At 44.1% G+C, this 22,582-nt stretch overlaps 1 protein-coding gene across 1 annotated transcript in view; it reads right to left on the bottom strand.

Annotated features, from left to right (window-relative positions):
- The window catches only part of IGFBP7 (insulin like growth factor binding protein 7), a 79,864-nt gene extending 58,203 nt beyond the window's left edge, over positions 1-21,661 (bottom strand). The window contains exon 1 of the mRNA XM_045473934.1: positions 21,077-21,661. Within this exon, the coding sequence (XP_045329890.1) occupies positions 21,077-21,551 (475 nt within the window). The 5' untranslated portion in view covers positions 21,552-21,661. The remainder of the gene's footprint in view (positions 1-21,076) is intronic.
- Between the last annotated feature and the right edge of the window lie 921 nt (positions 21,662-22,582).

Here is a 22,582-nt window from a genome sequence, read left to right as displayed (position 1 = left end):
CCTGCTAGCGCCACTTTACGGGTGAAGAAATGGAGCAGCCCGAGAGACTAAGTAATATGATTGTAACCACACCATGTATAGTCTGGACTGTCTTCTAAGCTTAGTGTTTTTGTGTTTTGTTTTGTTTGTTTTTTTTGTTTTTGTTTTTTTTTTTACAACACTGTTGTTACACCTGAAGAGCGTGGGCACACAAACTACTCACATCCTATGTTGGAAGAAGGCAGGGTATAAATTATACATATATAAAAACAATGACGTTCTGGACTAGTTTGGACAAGAATAACCCTAGTTTTCTCCCTGCAATCCCTAAAACCACTCCTAGCACTCAGTTTCTGCCTCCATCTTCAATCACCACATCTCTAGGTACCCTTACAGAAAAAGACAGAAAAAGAGGGAAGAACAAGGGTAAAAGTACCATGGCATTACATTTTGGGGCTGTTCCAGAAGCATCAGCACTACTACTAACGATGAAGGCAACAACCAGACTGTGAGCCCCTACTGTGCGCCAGGCACTGTGTCTGAAGCCTCAAATCACCAACCCTGCTGGGTAGGCAGTACCATTCACAGTTTACAGACAGCTTTTCTGAACCTTGGTTTTGTCAAGTCACTTGCCCAAATCATGCATTTAGCAGGGATTTGAACCCTTTGCTCTCCTAAACAAACACCTCTGCAATATGATTTAAATAAGCATAAAAATAGGGGTGCCGGGGCGCCTGGGTGGCGCAGTCGGTTAAGCGTCCGACTTCGGCCAGGTCACGATCTCGCGGTCCGTGAGTTCGAGCCCCGCGTCAGGCTCTGGGCTGATGGCTCAGAGCCTGGAGCCCGTTTCCGATTCTGTGTCTCCCTCTCTCTCTGCCCCTCCCCCGTTCATGCTCTGACTCTCTCTGTCCCAAAAATAAATAAACGTTGAAAAAAAAAAATTTTTTTAAAAAAAATAGGGGTGCCTGGGTAGTTGAGTATCCAACTCTTGATTTCAGCTCGGGTCGTGATCCCAGTGATGTGGGATCAAACCCTGTGTTGGGCATGGAGCCTGCTTAAATTCTCCCTCCCTCCCTCTCCCCACCCCCCGCCCCCCTGCCCCTAGCACATGCTCTCTAATAAAAAATAAAAAAATAAAACATTTAAAAATATAAATAAATAAGCATAAAATCACAACAATTAGGAATTCACCACACCTAGCCTGAAGATGAACTGAAGGTTATCTTTAGACAATTTATGAAAATCCAAGTATGCTTGTTTTCTAACATATTGACACTAAAAAATGACTTTTCTTGTTTACCTTCAATTTATTTATCCTTTTCTACATAATAAAAGCAAATTAGGGAGGGATCCTCAAATCTCTTAGCCACCCCTTCTGTAAAGGAAACCATCAAAGAGTGAAATGTCATTTCTTTCAGAATGGTCTTGTGAAGATCTTCAGTACTCTTTTTTTTTTTTTTAATGTTTTATTTACTTTTAAGAGAGAAAGAGACAGAGGGAGAGCAGGGGAGGAGCAGAGAGGGAGGGAGACACAGAATCTAAAGCAGGCTCCAGGCTCTGAGCTGTCGGCACAGAGCCCGATGCAGAGATTGAACCCACGAACTGCGAGATCATGACCTGAGCCAAAGTCGGATGCTTAACCAACTGAGCCACCCTGATGCCCCAGTACCTTTGCAATAGAACTTCTTCCCATGGAATTTTGGGAATGACCTATTTTGCTACAAAGCTGGTCTCTTTTTTTTTTTCTTCCAGACATGATCTATTTTATCATCTGGTTTTCAAAAATGACTGATCACTGTTCAATGAAGTCTGATGGGGTCCGTGAACTCCAAAACACCAAACTTCCAGTCATTCTTTAAATTTGCCTTCACAACGGTTTCTGGAAAGAGAAACTGCTGCCTAGCTCTGGCAGACACTGGAGGTGGACTCTGCCCCACTCTACCCTCTCTCTTCGCGGTCTTTTGCGCTGCTAGGGGTAGCCAAGTGACCTATTTATGGCCAATGAGCTTGGGCAGACATTTGCTGAGAGGAGAGCTTCTGGGAAACTTTGGCTCACCTGATAAAATGGGACATACAACTGGCACCGCTCTTCTCCCTGCTCCTTCTAACCACCCTGAATTAAGACTCAATGACCAGAGGCACAGTAGCCTTCTTGAAACTATTAAACATGAAGACAAAAGCAAACACAAGGTAAAGGATAATGGAGCAGAAAGAACCTGGGTCCTTCAGTGGCATTGCTGAGCAGTTGAACCCACACCAGAAGCGGTCTACATCTGGACTCCAAGCAAAGAAACCCCATTTTGGGTGAGCCTTGTAGCCAGGTCTGTTACCTGCAGCTGGACACATTCCTTACTGATAGACTAGCTGTTGCCCTTTTTGGTGATCAATCTTCTCTTCCTCTTCCCTAAATCCAACCATCCGTTTCTTTTTCTTTTCTTTTTCTTACTGTTTTGTTTATTTTTGAGAGAGAGAGAGAGAGTAAACAGGGCAGGGGCAGTGAGAGAGGGAGACACAAAATCTGAAGCAGGCTCCAGGCTCCCAGGTGTCAGCACAGAGCCTGACATGGGGCTCGAACCCATGAGCCATGAGATCATGACCTGAGACGAAGTCAGACACTTAACCCACTGAACCACCCAGCATCCCTTTCTATGCTGAAGGAACTCATACAGAATGGCACCTTCTAATCAGGCACAGACTTACATAACCTAAAAGTATTTACAAACTAAAAAAAATAATATAAAGTACATACAAACTAAATTACAGGACTAAGAAAACTGCTGAGGAATATTCCTTCACCTCTTTGTCTAAGAACTTCTTGAATCTGAGATACATGTCATACTTCCATGAGAAACTTACTATTTCCTGCTTTCTTTGGCAGTGTTTTAAGGTTTGGCTTTCCAGCTGTTATGATACACCCTGTTGGTTTCAAGGACTTTTCAGTGGGTCACATTCTCATTCCATAGAGATGAAACACACACACACACACACACACACACACACACACACACACACACACACACGCAAGCACGCGCACACACCCACATGCCAAAAAAAAAAAAAAAAAAAAAAAAAAGTCTCCCAGGACTCAATTTTATTCAAATTGACTGAAAACTTAATTTGTTCTTCACAAAGTTCTGCTTTTTAGTGATACAGGTTTTATTTTTAGAAACTACATGTGAGCCACGTCTGGGTGGCTCATTCGGTTAAGCATCCAACTCTTGATCTCAGCTCAGGTCATGATCTCACGATCAGTCATGGGACCAACCTGCATTGGGCTCTGCGTGGACAGTGCAGAGCCTGCTTGGGATTCTCAATCTCCCCCTCTCTCTCTGCCCCTCCTCCACTTGCATACGCACTCTCTCAAAATAAATAAACTTTAAAAAGTGTTTATAAAAAGATTATATACAAAGTGTGTATGTAAAAATTCTTATAAATTGTGCTATTCTATGTTGACTTAGGGTATTGTTACTATTCCTAACTCCTGGTAAAATATGGAAAAAATTCTGCTGGAACAATGATGTGCAGCCACTCCACTTTATAATATATCCTCAGCACTCTTGAGATACTACTGGATTAGCAGGAATAACTGCCTTACAGAGGACTATTGTCCCTCACTGAAGTGAGGGAGAGTAAGGATCTGAGGAAAAGGAAACAAGGCCTTGGCAATCTCTAAGGACCTAAGGAAAACTGCAAGGATATGTGCAGTAAAATGTTGAAGGTAGATTCTTTTCCATTTTTTTTTTAAGTTTATTTATTTATTTATTTTGAGAGCGAGTGAGTGCATGCTCGAGTAGGGGAGGAGCAGAGAGAGAGGGAGAGAATCCCAAGCAGGCTCTGTGATGACCACGCAGGGCTCAAACTCACAGTGAGATCATGACCCAAGCTGAAGTCAGATGCTTGACAAAGCCACCTAGGTGCCCCTCTTTTCCAGTTTTAATAAGTGGAACAGGCCACAGCCTGTCCCCAAGAGGTGGAGAGTAACAGTACATCTCACACAACCTGATGAAACAGGTGGTCAAGCCACAGGCTCAGTATTATGCACAGAACTCCTATTTAATGAGACACTGAGAATCAACTGTGTTTGATTGTAGTCGAATAGAGTTGTAAAGGCTATTATTTTTCTTCTATGAAAAAACGCTAAAGACAAAACCTCCAAATTTCACTGTTTATTGTTTGTATCTCATGCAGGTGGCTACAATAGGCATTTTCAAGCTACTCTAGCAGAGATACACATGATTTTAACGAATCCCAGCTCAATGATGCACAAAGGCATATTCTCTCCAGCCACTATTATTTTGAAATGTATGATTGACCAAACTGGACTTTAACAAAAGAAAGGCATTACAGCAAACTCCTGATGGAGGAGATCTAGTTGTTCTCTATCTATTCCCAATGCCTGGCAAGCTTGGATGCAAACTAGATGAATGGCAGGGCTCCTGGGTGTTGGCCAGTCACTACGCATTTCATAAATAGGGACTGGGGTGAGGGTACTACTCTCAATGGTCTCTATGCCATTGGAGAGGGACAGTCACAGTAAAATCCAAGTCTGAAGATAATTCAGAAGTAATTTTGACTGCATATTGAAATGCTTTGCTTTTGGCCTCTTGTTTTTTGGAGAAAATGTGTCCAATTTAGAAGAGGCTAATTTTTAAAATGTAATCATCAATGTCAATATACACTGAAAATTTTTTATTTAAAAAAATTTTTTTAACATTTATTTATTTTTTTGAGAGAAAGAGACACAGGGCATGAGTGGGAGAGGGAGACACAGAATCAGAAGCAGGTTCCAGGCTCTGAGCTATCAGCACAGAGCCTGACACCGGGCTCGAACTCATAAACAGTGAAACCATGACCTGAGCTGAAGTCGGACACTCAACCAACTGAGCCACCCAGGCACCCCTCAAAAATTTTTTAAATGTTCATACCTTTGGATCATAATTCCAATGTGATGTCTACTCTAAAGATGTAATGAAGAAACAAGACCTTTATGTCCAAACATGAGAATTTAAAGGTTATTTTTGACAGAGGAAAACTGAAATGAATTATGATTCATTCTAATGATCATATAGCATTATAAATGACATTTATAACATACTTTAAACACATGGAGGATAGTTATAAATGAAAGACAAGATGTAAAAAAACATGGATAACACTATTTAAATAATTATATATGTCTAGAAAAACACTAGAGTGAAGTACAGTAAAATATGGAATGGGTACAATAAAAAGATTAATAATGATGGTCTTTATTTCAATGAGTTCTACAAGTTTCCATGATGTTTGTTTTTCTTGAGTAACAAAAAAGATCTTAATTGAAAACAAAATTAAATTAGCTCACATTCCCAGAACACACATAAACTTCACAACAGCTGAAATTAATTAACAAGGATAAGTAAAGTCTAGAATTTAAAACCTACTGTAGTTTGTCCAAAAAGCTAGACATCTGACAATGGATCACTAACAGCAAAACAGTATCCTCGTGGTCTCAATGGGTCATTTGCATCTATTTAAAATTTTGCTTTTACACATTTGCCAGGGAACTAGGTAGAAGAGAATTTACTACATTTGGTTTTCTTAGTATTTTACCAAGGTAAAATAATCTTTAAGATTCTTTTGGATCAATATTCTATCCTTAACTCAATTCTGAGCAAACAAACATAAAATTCATTTGTCTCCCACTCCAGAATGTCACTTTGGGCAAAGTCATAACTAAGTCATTTATATACTCCACATCTAGCCATAGTTACATTATTTATAAGCTCATGAAGTCTGTAATTAAATTATAATGTATTTGTAGGCTACAAATGTGAATGTACCTTTGTGCATTTTTTCCATTCCAGTAGAAATTGCATTGAAAATATGCACTTCTAATTATTAAAAAAAAAAAAAAAAAGAGAGAGAGAAAGAGAGAGAAATGAGGGGTAGGTGTATGTTCTTTGCTCCTATGCATTTTTATTGACCTTTTATTTTAATTTAGTCTAACTGCCTCTTGTGCCTTGCTACACTTCACACACCACCAGACAGACCTCAGCTTTGTAGGCTCCTTTGGAAAGGGGCATTATCTTTCTCATCACTGCAAATTTCCTTATTATGGCACTTAGCACACAGCATTTACAAAAAGGTACTTGACATGACTCATAGGGAATCATTACAATATTCTACTTCTAATGACAGTGATGATCCAGGTAACCTTTGCTTCCTGAGTTAAGTGATGGGTGAACCCAGATGAGCCAGGACACAGCCTAACTGCTGAGTGTACATCTAGAGAGGGAGGAGTGGGCTGGTTTGGGGTAAAGTGAAGAATCGTGCCTGCAAGCCTGGCTCTGTGTGAGGGAAAGGTCATGCAGGAGGCTCTAGCTGGGGGGAGGGCTGGAGAGAGGAATGGGAGGGACTTTCCTGCTGTCCCTATAAAAACATAGTAAAATCTATTCTTCTTACTAACACCTGTAGAATGGGAATCCTGCTTGCAGATGCATGAAGGGCAAAAACAGAAGCCTGTCATGGGTACAGTTGACAATAGGGATAGCATATGTATTTGTTAAATTGGATGCAGAGTCCAACAATTATCTACTAAGTACCTGCTCTGTGCCCAGAATGGTTATATGCCTTGGGACACACCAAGGAAGAGTGACCCATAGTGTGCTCTGCCTTCAGAAACCTGACAGTTCCCTAATGCTTGTCACTGATCTATTTCCAACAGTTGATCCTTATTATTCATGGATTCCGTATTTGTGAAGCCACCTACTCACTAAAATTTGTAACCCCCAAATCATTCTTGTATGTGCAGACTGGCGAAAAACAAAACAAAACAAAATCTGAGGTCCCAAACTGCTTTGTTTCTACTTTCATACTGTAAACAAGTATCCCCTTCACAGACTTTTTTTTTTTTAATATATTTTTGTGTTTTATGTTGGTGGCCTCGCTGTTTAAAATGGTGCCTGAGTTGATCAGTTGAGTATCTGACTCTTGGTTTCAGCTCAGGTCATGATCTCATGGTTTGTGAGTTACAGCCCCGCACTGGGCTCTCTGCTGATGGCATGGAGCCTGCTTGGGATTCCGTCTCTCTCTCTACCACTCCCTGTCTCAAAAATAAACATTTAAAATGGTCCCCAGGTATAGTGTTAAAGTGCTGTCTAGTGTTCTAAGCAAAAAAAGGTTATGTGTCTTACAGAGAAAATGTGTGTTAGATAAGCTTCATTCAGGCAGGAGTTATAGGTTGTTGGCCGTGAGTTCAATGCGAACGAATCAATATATATTGAGGTATCTATAAGCAGAAACATAAAGCAAAGCTATGTACTGATTGGTTAACAAAAATGTGATCAGGAACTTAACTGTGTTGCCCCTAAGAGCAATGGTTCAGTACTTAGTACACTAATTCAGCATTTGTAGGACTTTGTAAGAACTACCATTAATAATGAGAATGAATTGAATTTGTGACTTCCTCTATTGCTATTTAACGAAAGGGGAAAGCAGACGAGAAGTAAGCTTTATTAAGGGCCAACTGTGGGCCAAACACTGTGCTAAACATTAACTCATGTAACTCTCATAACCAATTTGTGAGGCAGGTAATATCTTCATTTTACAGATGAGAATACTGATGATCAGAGAGGTTAAGTAAATTTCCCAAGGTCACACAGCCAGTGGTAGAACAGTATTCCCTAACAATGCCTGGGAGATGATTGGGGGAGATGATAAAATTGAACTGAACATTTGTTTTCAGTCTTAGAGTTTCTGTAATAGTAGGATATAAGTATAAGGGGCAACTTTGGAAGATGACAATGAGGAACAGTTCAGCCAAGTGACAAAAGATTCTCCTCTAGGTTGGGGGACCTAGAAGCTGGACAGTCACCTCTCCCTGTTAGAGATTCTGAGGGGGGTGAGAGAGGGATGGGCTTCCCCCAGTGTAAAGGTTCTCCTTCCCCACAGGGCACATTATAATCTACTTTTATTCTTTCATTTACACAATAAGTATGTACTGAATACCTACTATCTTATCCCAAGGACTGTTTAGACACTAGAGATTCAACAGTGAACAAACAGATAAAAAGCACCAGGCTCATGGAACTTATGTTCCAGTGAAAATTTTTTCTTTCTTTTTTTTTATTTTGAGAGAGAGGAGGAGGGGGAGGGGCAGGAAAAGAGGGAGAGAGAAGCCCAAGGAGATCCTGAACTGTCAGCATGGAGCCCGACGTAGGGCTTGAACTCACAAACTGTGAGATCATGACCTGAGCTGAAATCAAGAGTCTTTCCCTTAACCAACTGGGCCACGTGGGCACCCCTAGTGACAGAATTAAAAGATTGAGTCGTGTGGCTTTAGATTACTATTTGTCTTAAAGTGCTGTGGTACTCCAATTTTTATTAATACCAACAAATACTGACAGTTGTAGAAATATTTCCATTCTGTCTGACTCAGATAACAGCACTGAAATGGCCAAGGAGATAAGCAGCAGCCAAACCACCATGCTGCTTGCGCTATCCTGAGTGTTCATGCTTTCTAGGGCTTCCATTTCCCACAGTGAACTAGATATTCTGAAAAGTTGTCCTGCTGCGAAACATTACATGCTGGATAAGTGCAGGAAAAATTGGCTCATCATTATTATAATTATCCTAATGAAATGGTGCACACCCAGTCACTTGAAGTCTTTTTAGAACAATGCTTCTGAACCTGGCCTGGACATTAAATCATCTGGGAGCTTTTAAAAGGCCTGCTGCCCAGGTTACACGCAAACCAATTAAATAAGAATCTTGGAGTAGAAGTCAGGCATCAGAATTTTATAAAACTCCCCAGGAGATTCTGATGTCCTGCCAAGGTCAAGAATCACCGCTTTAGAATGGGATAGAGCACACGATGTACATGAAGAGTTGGTGGTCCCAGTGTTTTGTCAACTTTACTCACAATTGCTGAAGCTGGTAGATCTGAAAAGTTATCCAGCGTCTTAAATTTCCTCTCCATACCCTCATCTTCTGCTCTCCACCCTATGCTGGGAGGTGGATGGCATCACTTTTCAGGTAGATGCAAAGAACCAACCTAAGTGGGTACCTTCCTGAGTCTAAGTATTCCCATTTATAGTTAAGTGTTTTGATTTTTTTTAAACTAGTTCCTGCTGAGGTACATGTAAAAGCCAAAGAAGAGACACATGAATTGCAAGCAAAGAAGAGACACAAATTCCACAAGTCTCCAAAGTCAAGGATAATACCCAATATGTACCTAATAAATATTAATCATACTCTCCCTCTGCCAATCTCAGTGATTTTGGTTCATATTCTTTTTTTTTTTTTTTAATTTTTTTTTTCAACGTTTATTTATTTTTGGGACAGAGAGAGACAGAGCATGAACGGGGGAGGGTCAGAGAGAGAGAGGGAGACACAGAATCGGAAACAGGCTCCAGGCTCTGGGCCATCAGCCCAGAGCCTGACGCGGGGCTCGAACTCACGGACCATGAGATCGTGACCTGGCTGAAGTCGGACGCTTAACCGACTGCGCCACCCAGGCGCCCCCATATTCTTTTTTGTAGCCAATTATCTCCGGGTTTTTTGGTTTCTTTATGAACCAAACAACAAAACACAAAAACATTTTCGATGTATGCAGGGAAGAAACAGACCAATCATTACTTAAGTGTCCTTTGAATCTAAAATGTCCTCTATACTTGAAGGTGCTCTTAGGAAAAAAAAAAAAAAAAAAAGGGTGTGACATGAAAGATGGAAATACTCCATGTTGTAAAGCAAAGTGAACCCTCTGGCCAGCACCCTGGGTGGTTACTTGCATTTGACTCTGGGGTCTCAGACATAGAGCACGGCTCTCTGCCCTGGAATCCTTGAAGAACAATAACAAGAGCTAGATGAAAGTTTCCAGGGATTTGGTTATAAGAACATTACCCTGACATTTTGCTTGCAGAGTTCTAAACACAGGTTTCAGATCTAACTTGGAGATACACAGGGCGGTATTACATTTGGATTGGTCAAGTAAGACATAATGCATCACAGTCAAGGTGCTTATAAACTAACTCGTACCAGGGCTTATAATGCTAGGAACAACAAAAACTGAAATGAAACAGCATTTAATGAGACTTTTCTATGTGCCAGGTACCAAAGCTTTTCATGTATTACCTCACTTAAGCTCCCAACAACCCTAAGTGGCAGACATTATTATTACACCAGTTTTGCAAGTAAGAAAACTATGAATCAAGGAGGTTTGGGTCACACAAGTAGTTAAGTGGCAAAGGGGGATTTGACTCATGTGGTCTGATTCCCAAGTTCACATCCTTAACCATTCTGCTGTATTTCCTCACTTGTATCAAATTTTGGCTGCTGGGTGACCAGAAATCATAGGAGTTGAAGACAACTGGTAGGGTCAGGCCTGGGATCGGCCTTGGAGACCTATCAAGCCCATGGTTATGGGGTTATGGCTGTCTCCCCTTCCTCCTGGACTGGGCCGGAGAGGGGCTCTACTGGGTTTGGACTGATACATGGAATAAGTGAGGATCCTAAAGTACCTGAAAAAACTTCAACCCAAAGCAGCAGCAAGAAAAGAAGGGACAACCATCTCCTGGATAACACGGACCTTTCAGAGGTAGCATGCCAACGTTTGGCTTATTTGCTATCTATGGGAGAATGCCACATGTGGTTCCTAAGTCTGGGGATGGAATTGGGGAGGCACACTGAGCAGTGTTCACCGTGTATCAAGTTGCTGGCCAAGCTCTGTAACTAACAAAGGGCTGGGACTGGAGAGAAAACCTCATTTCTTTGTGCTCAGGCAGGAGAAAGGGGCAGCATGCAATGATAGGCCAAGGAGGGAGGTGGGGGGAGAGAGGGGGGAGGGGGAGGAGAGAGAGAGAAGAGGGAGAGAGGGAGAGAGAGAAAAGAAAGTCGCCTCCAAGGAGGCAGGAGTGAGGGAGGGGCTGCTCACTTTCCCATATCACAACCAGGTCCAAAAGGCCTGCCCCTGCCCCAACAGTTCTCCTCTAGTGAACCAAAGCCTTGGTGGGGCACAAAGAGCTGAGCTGCATCAGCCTTTCCTGCCTGCTCCGCAGCGCTGATCTGAGGCACACCTGTGCACAGTGGGGCCTCTGGCTCCGAAGCTCTGGCCCATCAAAACTTGGCAGCTTCTTGCTCTCCGCCCCAGCCTGCCCTCTCCAGCTGGGCTGGGCATCTCTAATAAGCAGCCTCTCTGCATGGATCGCCTCGCCTCACCTCACCTCCTGTAACTCAGAGCGGCGCTGCTGCCTAAGCATTTCAAGCTCAGTCACATGCTCTACGGCTTCCTGGGGGGGGGGGGGGGGGGGGAATTCCTTCGGAAGCCAGGGTTGCTGCGTAATTGCTGCAGCTGCTGCTGAAATCCACTTTCGGATTTCTGTTCCCGGAGCAGAAAGTTCTGAAAGCGCCCGTGGAGAAGGAGCAGGCTTTGCATCCCTGCAGGCTCAGGCTACCCAGACAAATTCCTAAAGCCTCATTTCTGTGTGGTCTCTTTCAAAACCTTCTGAATGTTCCCGGAGATCTATTTCTTGATAAATTTTTTCTCCCTTGCTTGGGGTCAGCCCAGAAGAGAGAACAGATGTCAGATCTAAAGCTTTCCCAATTCAACCACTTGACCACTGGCCAGCTAATCTGCCATGATGTAAATGAAATGTCTTTGAGCCTTTCTTGCTGGGGGGGTGGGGTGGGGAGACAAGCCTCCAAAAAAGCTGGAGACGTCCCTGTTTCAAGAAAAACAACATGAAAGAACAGGGTGATTGAAGTCAGCTGCATTTCTGCCTGTTAGAATATTAAAGTGCTCTCTCTTTTTTCCTCTCAAAAAGTCAAAATGGATTATGCCCGAGTTCTCAAACCCCCACAAGGATTTTCCTTCTCTTGCACGTGATCACCTGACAAAAAATATGCTTCAGTCTGTAAGGGGAGTAATCCCACAACGAATCCCAGCTCAGATGTGCAGTAAATATTATTATCCCAGCTGAGAAAACTGATGCCAGAGTGGTGCTGGGGGTGGGTGTGTGCAGGGCTCAGTCAGCACTCAGAACTAAAATTTCAGGTGAAGGGGAACACTGGAGTGTGTTGACAGTTATCTTAACTGTCTTTTCTCCTTCCTCACCTTACTCGGACTTACCAGAAAGCCTGGCAGATGATCAAACACCATAGAAACAAACGTTATGCTCCCAGAGGTCCTGCTTGGGAAAATATTCATGCTAGCTGCTCCCAGCACACCAGCCCTTCAAAAGCCTCTTGGCTGCAATTGAAGAGACTTTCCAATCTGGCCCTGGAAGGACTGCCACTAGACTGAGCTATCTGTACGCAGTGCCCCTTCGATACATTCTTTTAAGAAATATCATTCTGCGCTGCACGTAATAGGACATTTATTATAAGGTGAACCACAAAAAGCCAAGTAAACTAAGACATTAACTTTGTTATCATAAAGAATTTCTATTTTATGCTAAAAGAAAGAGCTCTTTTAGAGCTATTTATACAGGGATGTATCCTATATCCCCCATCAATTCATCAAAAAGAAACTGTAAGATAAATGTATTAAGGTATTCTACAATGCACTATGTAGAGTTCTTGCTCCCAAAGAATTTACAGTCTAGTCAATAAGGACTCTTTACATTTGGTGCTGCACACTTTATAGTGATTTCATATCTGTTTTATACTCTGACATTCATAATAATCCTGTGAAGGAATACACCAAACTGTGCCTTCATTTATTAAATGCATTACCCTGAAGTTTTGAAGGTGTTGCTTTTTCATAGTAAACTCTATTTTGAACATGTTGGCTTGTCCTTGGCCCTCTTGGTGTAAGTAAGTAACATCATACCACAGGAATGGGGCACTGTCTACACTGGGTTACTAGGTTTGTTTTATCTGGTCTGAACCTATGTACCTACTTTCCTTCCTTCTTTTTTTTTTTTTTCGAGAGAGGGCATACGTAAGCAAGGGGCAGAGAGAGAAACAGAGAAGCAGTGCTCGAGCTCACAAACAATGAGATCATGACCTGAACTGAAGTCAGATGCTTAATGGACTGTGCCACCCAGGCGCCCTGGTCCTGAACCTTTCTTTTCAGACACAAAAATGCTCTGCAACCTCAACGTGCTTTTGGACGCAGTCCATTTCTGGTTGGTTCCTCTCTCTGGTAACCCACTGCTTGGTGGAGGCATTGAGAGAGGTGGGGCTATTGCTCAATCCAGCTTTTTCTTTTTTGATTTTGGGGGCTTCAAGCCCAGTGCTGAGCCCAATGTGGGGGTTGAACTCACCACCCTGAGATCAAGGCCTGAGCTGAGGGATGCTTAACAGACTGAGCTGTCCAGGCACCCCTCCAGCTGTTTCTAATAACCTCACCTAGCTTTCTTTTGTAGAACGGTAAAGTCGATTCAACAAATTAGCTTTTTCTAAGGCACCAGATCATTTTGCCACTAATCCAACTTGAGAAAAAAAGAGTTCAATTATTTAACTCATCAATTTTAAGTAAAAATAAATAAATAAACATTTTCCCCCTCCCCCACATGTTATCAACCCTGGCTTTCTTCTACAGACCTCTTCACTTTCTTGTGTAGGCTTTGTGGGGGTAGTGGAAAACCCACCCAGAACAGCCTTGGGAAAGCTTTCCTTAGCTATTTCTAGTCCCTCCCACCCACCCTCCTAAAGAGGGAAGGTCTCCCTGCGAAATCTTTAAAATTGCCTAATATAAGCTAACATTCATTTACACACACGTCTTCTTCCATCTCAAATCTTTCTAACAGTGCTGCCCTGGATCTAAATTACAAAAAAAGGTTACATTCATATGGTCCCTAGCTTAAAAGTTCTTTTGACGATAGTTCAGGGTTCCTTTTTAGTAAAGCTGCCAAAAACAAGATGTTGTCTTACAATTAAAAACACAGATGAGGTGAGATCATTTGTGGGGTAGCTTGAGGTAAAGGAAGCACTATAATCTTATCCACTGTGGGCAGGAATTTAGAGTGAAGGAAGGCTGGCCAGCCTTGGACTCCATCCAGGAGAGTTTTGTCGCTAAACTACCCAAAGAGAGCCTTATAAGGCAGTCTCTTGTAGAAGGCAAGTCTGTAGTAAACCGGAGAGCAGGCTCGTGGGGAAGGATGGAAATCCTATTTAGCGGTGTCAATAAATGCCTGATCAGCTCAATCATTCCATCTCACAGGCCCAGGGTATAAAAGATTTTTAAAGTTATAACAACCTCTTCTACATGTTTCCTCTCCTCACTGAGGTGATCTCTCAGCTCCCCAAAGAGAATCTTTGAAACTGAATTCTCCAGACTCCCATGTGAGCATGTTATGGTATTCAACAGTTTTTACCAGCAAGTTCTTCCTACTGTGTATTCTAAATGTGCCTCATGGCTACTTAATTCCAGGCCTTTTAATTCCATCTCCTGAGGAACTGTAGAACAGTAGGTCAGGCACCTTCCACTTAATAACTAATTCCCAACCATGAAGAAACATTAACTTGTTCTTTGGGTTATTTTCCTCCAAAAGAATCTTAAGTCCTTTAAGACCCCTTTGGCAAGGCTGCCTATTTTCTTTTCTAAAGCTTCTTCAGGTTTTCAAATCCTTACTAAAATGCAATGATTAAAACTAGGTAAACTAAAAATGAACCAGTGATTCACTTAACTTTCTAGAAGTTTCTGTGCTTAAGAAGGGCAAATGAGGCCAGAAAAAATTTTAAAGCATTTCTGTTGGTCTGGGGTGGACTTTTTGGGAGGTGACGTTTTCTGTTTCTGATCTGAAAGCAGACGGAGGAATGGGAATTGTGGGCGAGAGAGGAAGAGCTTCCTGAAATGAGCAAGTGGGTTATAATTTGGGAGCAGGGCTAGCTAATGAGCAGAGGATGTGTGGGTACTTTGTAAGGAGTCATTTATAAGAAAAAAGCGCAGTACAATGGGCTTGTCTCTGCCAAGCAACACACAGCTTGCCATGGCAGGTTAAGAGCCCGGATTTGACAATGATTCTAAGATCTGAGAAACATAAGGTCTTGTGAAGAAGTCTAGGCAGCTTTTGCTGGGATTATTGTAACAGCCTCCTAATGGCAGTCTCTGACTGCAGTCTTGCCCCTCTTCCAATCCCATTCTAAGGGTGGCCAACACAGATTTTTAAAAAGCATAAATCCAATGTTATCACCGAATAGGTCCCTCAGCTCTGGTGATCACCTCTAAACTTCAATGCATCTAAACTTCTCCATCCTTGGGGTCAAGTGTTCAGCGGTCACCTCTGCTCTCCTGTTTTGCGAGGCAGCCCTATGGAACCATGTGCTATTCCTTCTGCTGCTAATGCTCTTCCTCTCCATTCTAAGTCCGTTCCAACCCCCATGCTAGCTCTTCTCCAGCCAATTCCTTTACATCCCCATCTCAGGACCTTACTCTTCCAGGAAGTCATTCCTGGCCCTTTTTCTACAAGTTTGGGTTAAGGATCCCCCTCATCTGGGCTCTGTGGCCATCTTTATGGTATAACTGTTAGTTTACAAAGCATTGCATGGACTTCCGTTCCCCCCATCCCTGGAGATAAACCAGACCATTAGTAATCTCATTTAAGTTTCAAATCCCTATTCCAACTTTCAGTAAAGTTCTACAATTCTGGTACCAGTGGCAATGTGTTTTTTTCATGCCACCAAGCAATTCTTTGATAGCAGCTGTGCATCCTACTGTTCAACTCTTTTCTGACACTATCTACCTAGGGATAGTGTTAGATCACACAGCTCGGTCCCACAAGATTGCACTCCCACTTCAGATGCCTATCCCAAGTCCAGTTGGTCACCTGCGCTTCTGACTGGCCATAAACTGGGTTCCAACGACTCCCTCTCCTTGGTTCAATGGATTGCTAGAATGCTCACAGAATTCAGAGAAACACTTTACTTACAAAATTACCAGTTTATTATAAAAGGATGTAACTCAGGAACAGCCAGACAGGAGAGATATATAGGGCAAGGTATGGGAACAGGGGTATAGAGTTCCCATGCCCTCTCCAGAAGGGCCATTCTTCCAGCATTTCCACATGTACACCAGCACAGAAGTTTTCTGAACCCATCCTTTTGGTTATTTGTGGAGGCTTTGTTACATAAGCATGCCTTAATGATTCGATGACAATCATTGGTGATCTCCAGCCCCTCTTCCCTTCCAGGGGGTGAAGAGTAGGCCTGAAAGTTCCAACCCTTTAGTCATGTGGTTGGTTCAACTGGCAACCAGCCCCCAACCACAGTCCCAAAGTAACTCATTAACATACAAAAGACACCCCACCACTCTCCATACCTCGGAAATTCCAAGGGTTTTAGGAGCTTTGCTGCAGAAATGGGCAGGAAGATCACATATATATTATTATAAATCACAATATCACAAGTTCATAACTCATTGAAGGACAGTAACAGAACATGGACATTTGAATGATAGGTTATCAAAATAAAATGAGCCTAAAATGAGCTTCTCAAAGAACAAATGTTTAAAGTCCATCAAATAAAAGGAGTTTTTGAAAACCAAAGTCTTTTACTGAAGCTTCTTCCATTTGCAGAACAGTGTCTGTGGCTCTGAACCTAATTCTTACCACCAAAGGATGGAAAAATGTTGGGATTTGGGGAGGCGGGGGGGGGGGGGGGGCGGGGGGGGAGTGACCACCTAAAGTTAAGAGTTCAGGATAAGAGAGGAAGAGGAGTCAAACGTCAGATGTATTCCCGGGCCTAGACTTCAGAAAGGCAGAATATACAAGAAGAAAAGAGAACAGACAAGCAGGAGAGTCCACAGCCTGCATTTCCAAACAGGAAGGCCCTTTCTTACGTGGATTTCTTTGTTTAATCAACAAATATTTATAAAGCGTCCAATAGCCAGCTACTGTGTTTATAAATAATTATAAGACAGCGTCCCTCTTTTAGGATGCTCCTATGAGGAAAACAGACATCCAAAGAGCCCTTTGGTGGGGTTGGTGGGGGGGGACACCTGGGTAGCTCAGTTGGTTAAGTGTCCAACTTCAGCTTGGGTCATGATCTCATGGCTCATGAGTTTGAGCCCCATATTGGGCTCTGCTGACAGCTCAGACAGAGCCTGAAGCCTGCTTTGGATTCTGTGTCTCCCTCTTTCTCTCTGCCCTTCCCCTGCTTGTGCTCTCTATCTCTCAAAAATGAATAAACATTAAAAAAAAAAAATTAAAAAAAAAAAAGAGTCTCTTTGGTTTGTTCCCCCCGCCTTTTTTCCCTTCCCATATATTCATCTATTTCACAATACTGAACCTTAACAATAACTCTAAGATAGGTATGATTATAATCCTTATATTAAGGGTGAGGAAACCCAGGCCCAAAGAGGTCAAATAATTTGCTTAAGGATCAGTAAGTGACAGTTACAATTCACACCCAGGGAGTTTGGTTCTAGAGCTCAGTGTCTTAACTATTCTGCTAGAATGCCTCTTGCTTATATACACACAGCATGTGTGCAATAAATATTGTTGAAAAAGGACTGGAAGCCTACAGAGAACTGAAGGACATCATTAAGGGGGTAGAGGGTAGCTGGAGCCAGGGGAGTCAAGGAGCTTCCTGGAGAAAGGGACAGGCCCTGATCTTGAAGGCCTAATGTTCAAAGGGCGGAAAGACAAGTGAGGGCAAGGGGGTGACTGTGAACAACAGCAAATAGCAACACTTACTGCGGCTGGACCATGACTGGGTTGGAGGGGAGAGGCCAAAAGAATACAGTTATGGTAAAGAGCCTCATTCGTCCTGATAGGTGGTTTGAATTTAGTTCTAGAAATGCTAAACACAGAGACTCTTAAAGAATTCTTGGGGCGCCTGGGTGGCGCAGTCGGTTAAGCGTCCGACTTCAGCCAGGTCACGATCTCGCGGTCCGTGAGTTCGAGCCCCGCGTCGGGCTCTGGGCTGATGGCTCAGAGCCTGGAGCCTGTTTCTGATTCTGTGTCTCCCTCTCTCTCTGCCCCTCCCCCGTTCATGCTCTGTCTCTCTCTGTCCCAAAAATAAATAAACGTTGAAAAAAAAATTAAAAAAAAAAGAATTCTGGGGCACCTGGGTGGCTCAGTCATTAAGCATCTGACTTCAGCTCAGGTCATGATCTGATGGTTCATGAGTTCGTGTCCCACAGTGGGTGAGTCCCGCTTCTCTCTCTCTCTCTCTCTCTCTCTCTCTCTCTCTCTCTCTGCCTCTTGCTCACTTGCGCCCTCTCTCTCAAAAAATATAACAAAAAAACAATGAATTCTGATTCCACAATTAAAAACTGTGAGGGAGAAGAAGAGGAGAGGGGGCCCAAAGGGACCAACGTGGTTGAAACGGAATTGCCAAGAAGCTCAGATTTAAAGGACCAGGAACAAAAGGCGTTAATCAAGAATTGGAATAAAGGAGCACCATGTTCTCTTCCAACCGTGAGATTTTAATACATATATCTCAGCACCTCTATATTAACTTTTTATTTTTTTTTAAGTTTATTTATTTTGAGAGAGGGAGAGAGAGAGAGAGAGAGAGAGCACATGCACAAGTCGGGGAGAGGCAGAGAAAGAGACAGAGAGAGAGGGAGAGAGAATCCCAAGCAGGCTCCACACTGTCCGTGCAGAGCCTGTCATGGGGCTCGAACTCACGAACCTCAAGATCATGACCTGAGCTGAAATCAAGAATTGGACGCTAAGCCAACTGAGCCACCCAGGTGCCCCTATATTAACCCTTTATTAAACTGCATTGTCACATCCCCTCTTCCAGTTACTCATGACTTCAGGGACTTCAATAATGACACTAAATGCATGATGGCAGTTCCAACATTTGAGATTATCTTTCAGACATACTTTCAAAAAGGTGGCTTTGCCTCTTATCACAGGTACAGAAAACAAGCAGACTAAGATCTTTTCCCCAGACAGTGGGTAAGTGGTAATCTCAGAAAAGAAGAGGATGATTGGGAGTGTCTCCAGCGCCCCAAGGAAGGCGCACAGGGAGGGGAGACTGCAACCTGTGTGGATACATTAATTAGCGGGACCAGATCTGTTCTGTGCATCCCCAGCTGTAGAACATCTAGCACAGTGCTGACACCAGCTATCTGCTCAATAAATGTTGGTTAGTGAGATCAGCAGGAATGTCCCCTTCCTCTCAACACTTGAGGAAGCATAACTTGAAATTCCTCTCAGGGTAGAAATGGCTGGAGGAACCTAGAAAACACATTTCCTATTCTTTGCAAAGCCCCAGTACTAAATGGCACAGAAATAAATGGCACTCTGTCAGATTTGCCTCTGTAGCTGTCAAAACACATCCACATCAGGAGAAATATATTAGGAGATACGGTTTTAGTCCCATTTGTCTCTGCTGTAGACAAGCACACTGGTAGACCTCACATTCTTTTCTGCTTTCTCTGACATTCTCCTACAAATGGTCCCAGGCACCACACCCCCCATCTCTAAATTCAGACTGGGAAGAAAAGGCTAATTTTGTCAAGGTTTCCAGTTTTGGATGCTATTTCCCTTAACATCTTCCTAAACAAAAAGAAAAACCAGGTCCACATCTTCAAGGGGTTTGCAGTCTGGAAAGATGCTGGGGAACGGGGTGTACATGGTAGTGAGGTGATAGGATTAGTTCTCTACAACTATCACTCTCAAGATTTTATAATCCCACTGTGTGTTTAGAGACACAAATAGCAAGAGAGAAAAAGGGATAAAACTAGCTACGGGCTAGAATTGACAACAATGCTTAAACAATCCCCAAGCTAACCTTTGGCTGTGATAAGCAAGTCCCAGTGATCTGGAAAGACTGTGGGGAAAAATTCCCCTTAGAATGTTTATAAGAAAATCTCAGTATTTGGAAGGAGTTTTTAAATGATGCACATTTCTCTTTTCAAGATATGACTGATAAATGAGATCCAAAAAAACAAATGACTGTTTCTGTTGGAAAAGTATATGAATTATTTTGGGTTGTGATTTTCCAAGTTCAAGGTGATGATGGTAATATAAATAGTCCACAGTAAGTTACATGATTTAAAGCTTTCAATAGTGAACTCTGAAATGAGTGACATATGACCTATCAGAGTATGGGCTTCTGGGAAAAACTCTAAAAAAAGAACTATTTGGAAAGTGTGGAGAAAGTCTGAGCTGTGCTTAAAGAAGCAACTGCTTCTGTCATTTCAGGAGAACTGCCTCCCTCCCTTTTGCTGTGTTGGCTGGGGCTAGGAGAGGGACTGCCAAGGTTGGATCTCTCTAACATTTCCCTATGGAAAATGTTATTTCAGACAGAGTTAAAAATCTCCGAGGTTTTTTTCCCCTTACAAGTCCGGACTCTTATTTATTTTCCCCTTTCATTTATGGCAAGTTTGGATCTGTCTGGAATAAAATAAATGATCAAACATAACCTCAAAGGCATTCCTGACGAACAGTGCGTCCTGGAGACGAATTACACAAAAAAAAGGGACAAGAAAGAAAAACAAAATGGTCATAAGGTTCACAGTATTAACTACATCATAAAAACATTCTTCAAAGAGTTTGCACTTTTTGCCCACAAATAATTAGCTAGTTAGATTATTGTTTGAGAATCTTTAATTTCCAGTAAGTGAATTACTTTCTCTAACATTAAGAGACCACGAAATCTAATTTTTAAATTTCTTACAATCTAGCCTGGGACAAATAACTTCTCTGACAGTCCTTTACTTTGTATTTCAGCGTCAAACTCTTCCCCCTTCACTCTTGATTTCACTTCTATATCCACACAAGCCAAGAAAGAAGGACGAGAAAAGGACATCTCTGGGTTTCCAAAAGAATGGGGGCAGCTTTTGCTTATCGACTTGCCAGCTGTCAGTATGAGCTGGGTCGCGGGAGTCTTGTGCCAGAAAAACTTTTCTATATATACACTCGCCCCGCAAAACCTCACTTCTTGGCGCACGCAACAAGCTTCCAAAATAAAACCACGAGAGAGAGAGAGAGAGAGAGAGAGAGAGAGCGAGGGGGGGGGAGGGAGAGGGAGAGAGAAGAGGGGGCGTTGCCTATGCCTCCTAGCCTCTCAGAGGCGCCCAAATCCTCCCCTCGCATCCGTCTCCCGGATGCCCAGGGAAGTATCCCGGGGCACAACGGCCGAGTACGCCCCGCTGGGTCTGACCCGCGAGGGGGCGCGCGGCCGACGGGGCAGGGTTGGAAGGGAAAGCGCTCGTGCCCACCTTGCTCGCAGGTGCCCTTGCTGACCTGGGTGATAGCCTTCTCCCCGCGGCTCTCGGCCCTCAGGCTGGCGGCGCGCAGCTGGCACCCGCTGGAGTAGGTGATGCCGTCGCTACCGCACACCGGGTAGCGGCTCTTGCACACGCACACGCCGCTCACCCCCGGGCCGCCGGCTGCTGCCCCGGCTTTACCCTTCCGCCTCTTGCGGCTCTTCACGCACTCCATGCCCGGCGCGCAGTGCCCCCTGCCGGCGCCGCCGCCCCCGCACGGCTCGCCCTCGCCGCGGGCGCACACCGGGCAGCAGCCACAGGCGTCGCGGGTCTCGCCCAGAGGGCAGCCCCGCGGGGGCAGGGGCGGGCAGGCGGCCGGCTCGCAGGGGCCGCAGACGTCCGAAGAGGAGGAAGAGGAGAGGGGCAGGAGCAGGAGCAGCAGCCCGGCCGCGCTGAGGAGCAGGGCGCGCAGCGGCGGCCACTCCATGGCTGGGCGCGGAGGCGGCGGGAGCGCGAGTAAGCCTGATCCCGCAGGCTGACGTTTTAAACCCCGCGCCCCGCCCGGCCGGGCCGCGGGAGCCACACCCCAGGGCGGTGAGAGCGCGGCCGCCCCGCCCGCGCCGCGCCTCCCGGGACCGCCGGGCTCCAGCGCGCCCCTGCCGGCGGGGCGGGGCAGGGCATCCGCGCGGGCCCGGGACGCTGGGTCTCCAGTGCTTCCCGCCCCTTAGCCCAGTGCACCACTCCCCAGTCCCTCGAGGTCGCCGGCGAGGACGGCGGCTCCCTCAGCTTCTGGTTCCTCGCGTCTCTTAGCCCAGACAGTTATACTTCTTAACGACAACAACTTTGCGATTACTCTGTGTTTAATCTATTAAATTCTCCGTGGGCCTGAGAGACCTGAGTCCTAAATTACTCTGAAGTTTGGAAAGCTTTTTAAAGAACAAAACGCCACAGGGTCAGGGGGCGCCTGGATGGGTCAGGAGGTTGCACATCTGGCTGGGTTTTGGCTCAGGTCATGATCTGCTGGTCCTTGGGAACCAGCCCTGCATTGAGCATGGAGCCTGCCTGGGATTCTCTCTCTCCCTCTCTTTATCTCTCTCTCTCTCTCTCTCTCTGCTCCTCCCCCACACCGACTCAAAATAAATAAACATTAAAACAAACAAACAAACAAACAAACAAAAAACTCCACATGGGGATTTGTGTCCCTGTTGGCCACAGGCCCGGTGTGGCCTTGGGTGCCAGGCTAAGAGGACAAATCATTGCCAACCACTCCTCTTTTGGGAACCTCATTAATTGACTCCTCCTCCAGTGCTTTTCTATGCCAAATGAAGTTTCAAGTGTGAGTACTGAATCCACGAGAGAGCTGTTTCACCGTTTCATTGTCTTAGGTTCCTACTAAATTGTGTTGGAGCTCCATCAAACTTCTCCAGAGAACAGGACACAGCTGGGTGTGCCACTGAGGCACCTGAAGAAATGGTAAACCCATGAAGTTTTTGATATTAAACACCTGACATTTCCTCC

This window comes from Leopardus geoffroyi, chromosome B1, assembly GCF_018350155.1.
Source record: "Leopardus geoffroyi isolate Oge1 chromosome B1, O.geoffroyi_Oge1_pat1.0, whole genome shotgun sequence".
Lineage (NCBI taxonomy): Eukaryota > Metazoa > Chordata > Mammalia > Carnivora > Felidae > Leopardus > Leopardus geoffroyi.
The sequence above is the reverse complement of the archived record's forward strand: the minus strand, read 5'-3'. Positions and strand labels throughout refer to the sequence as shown.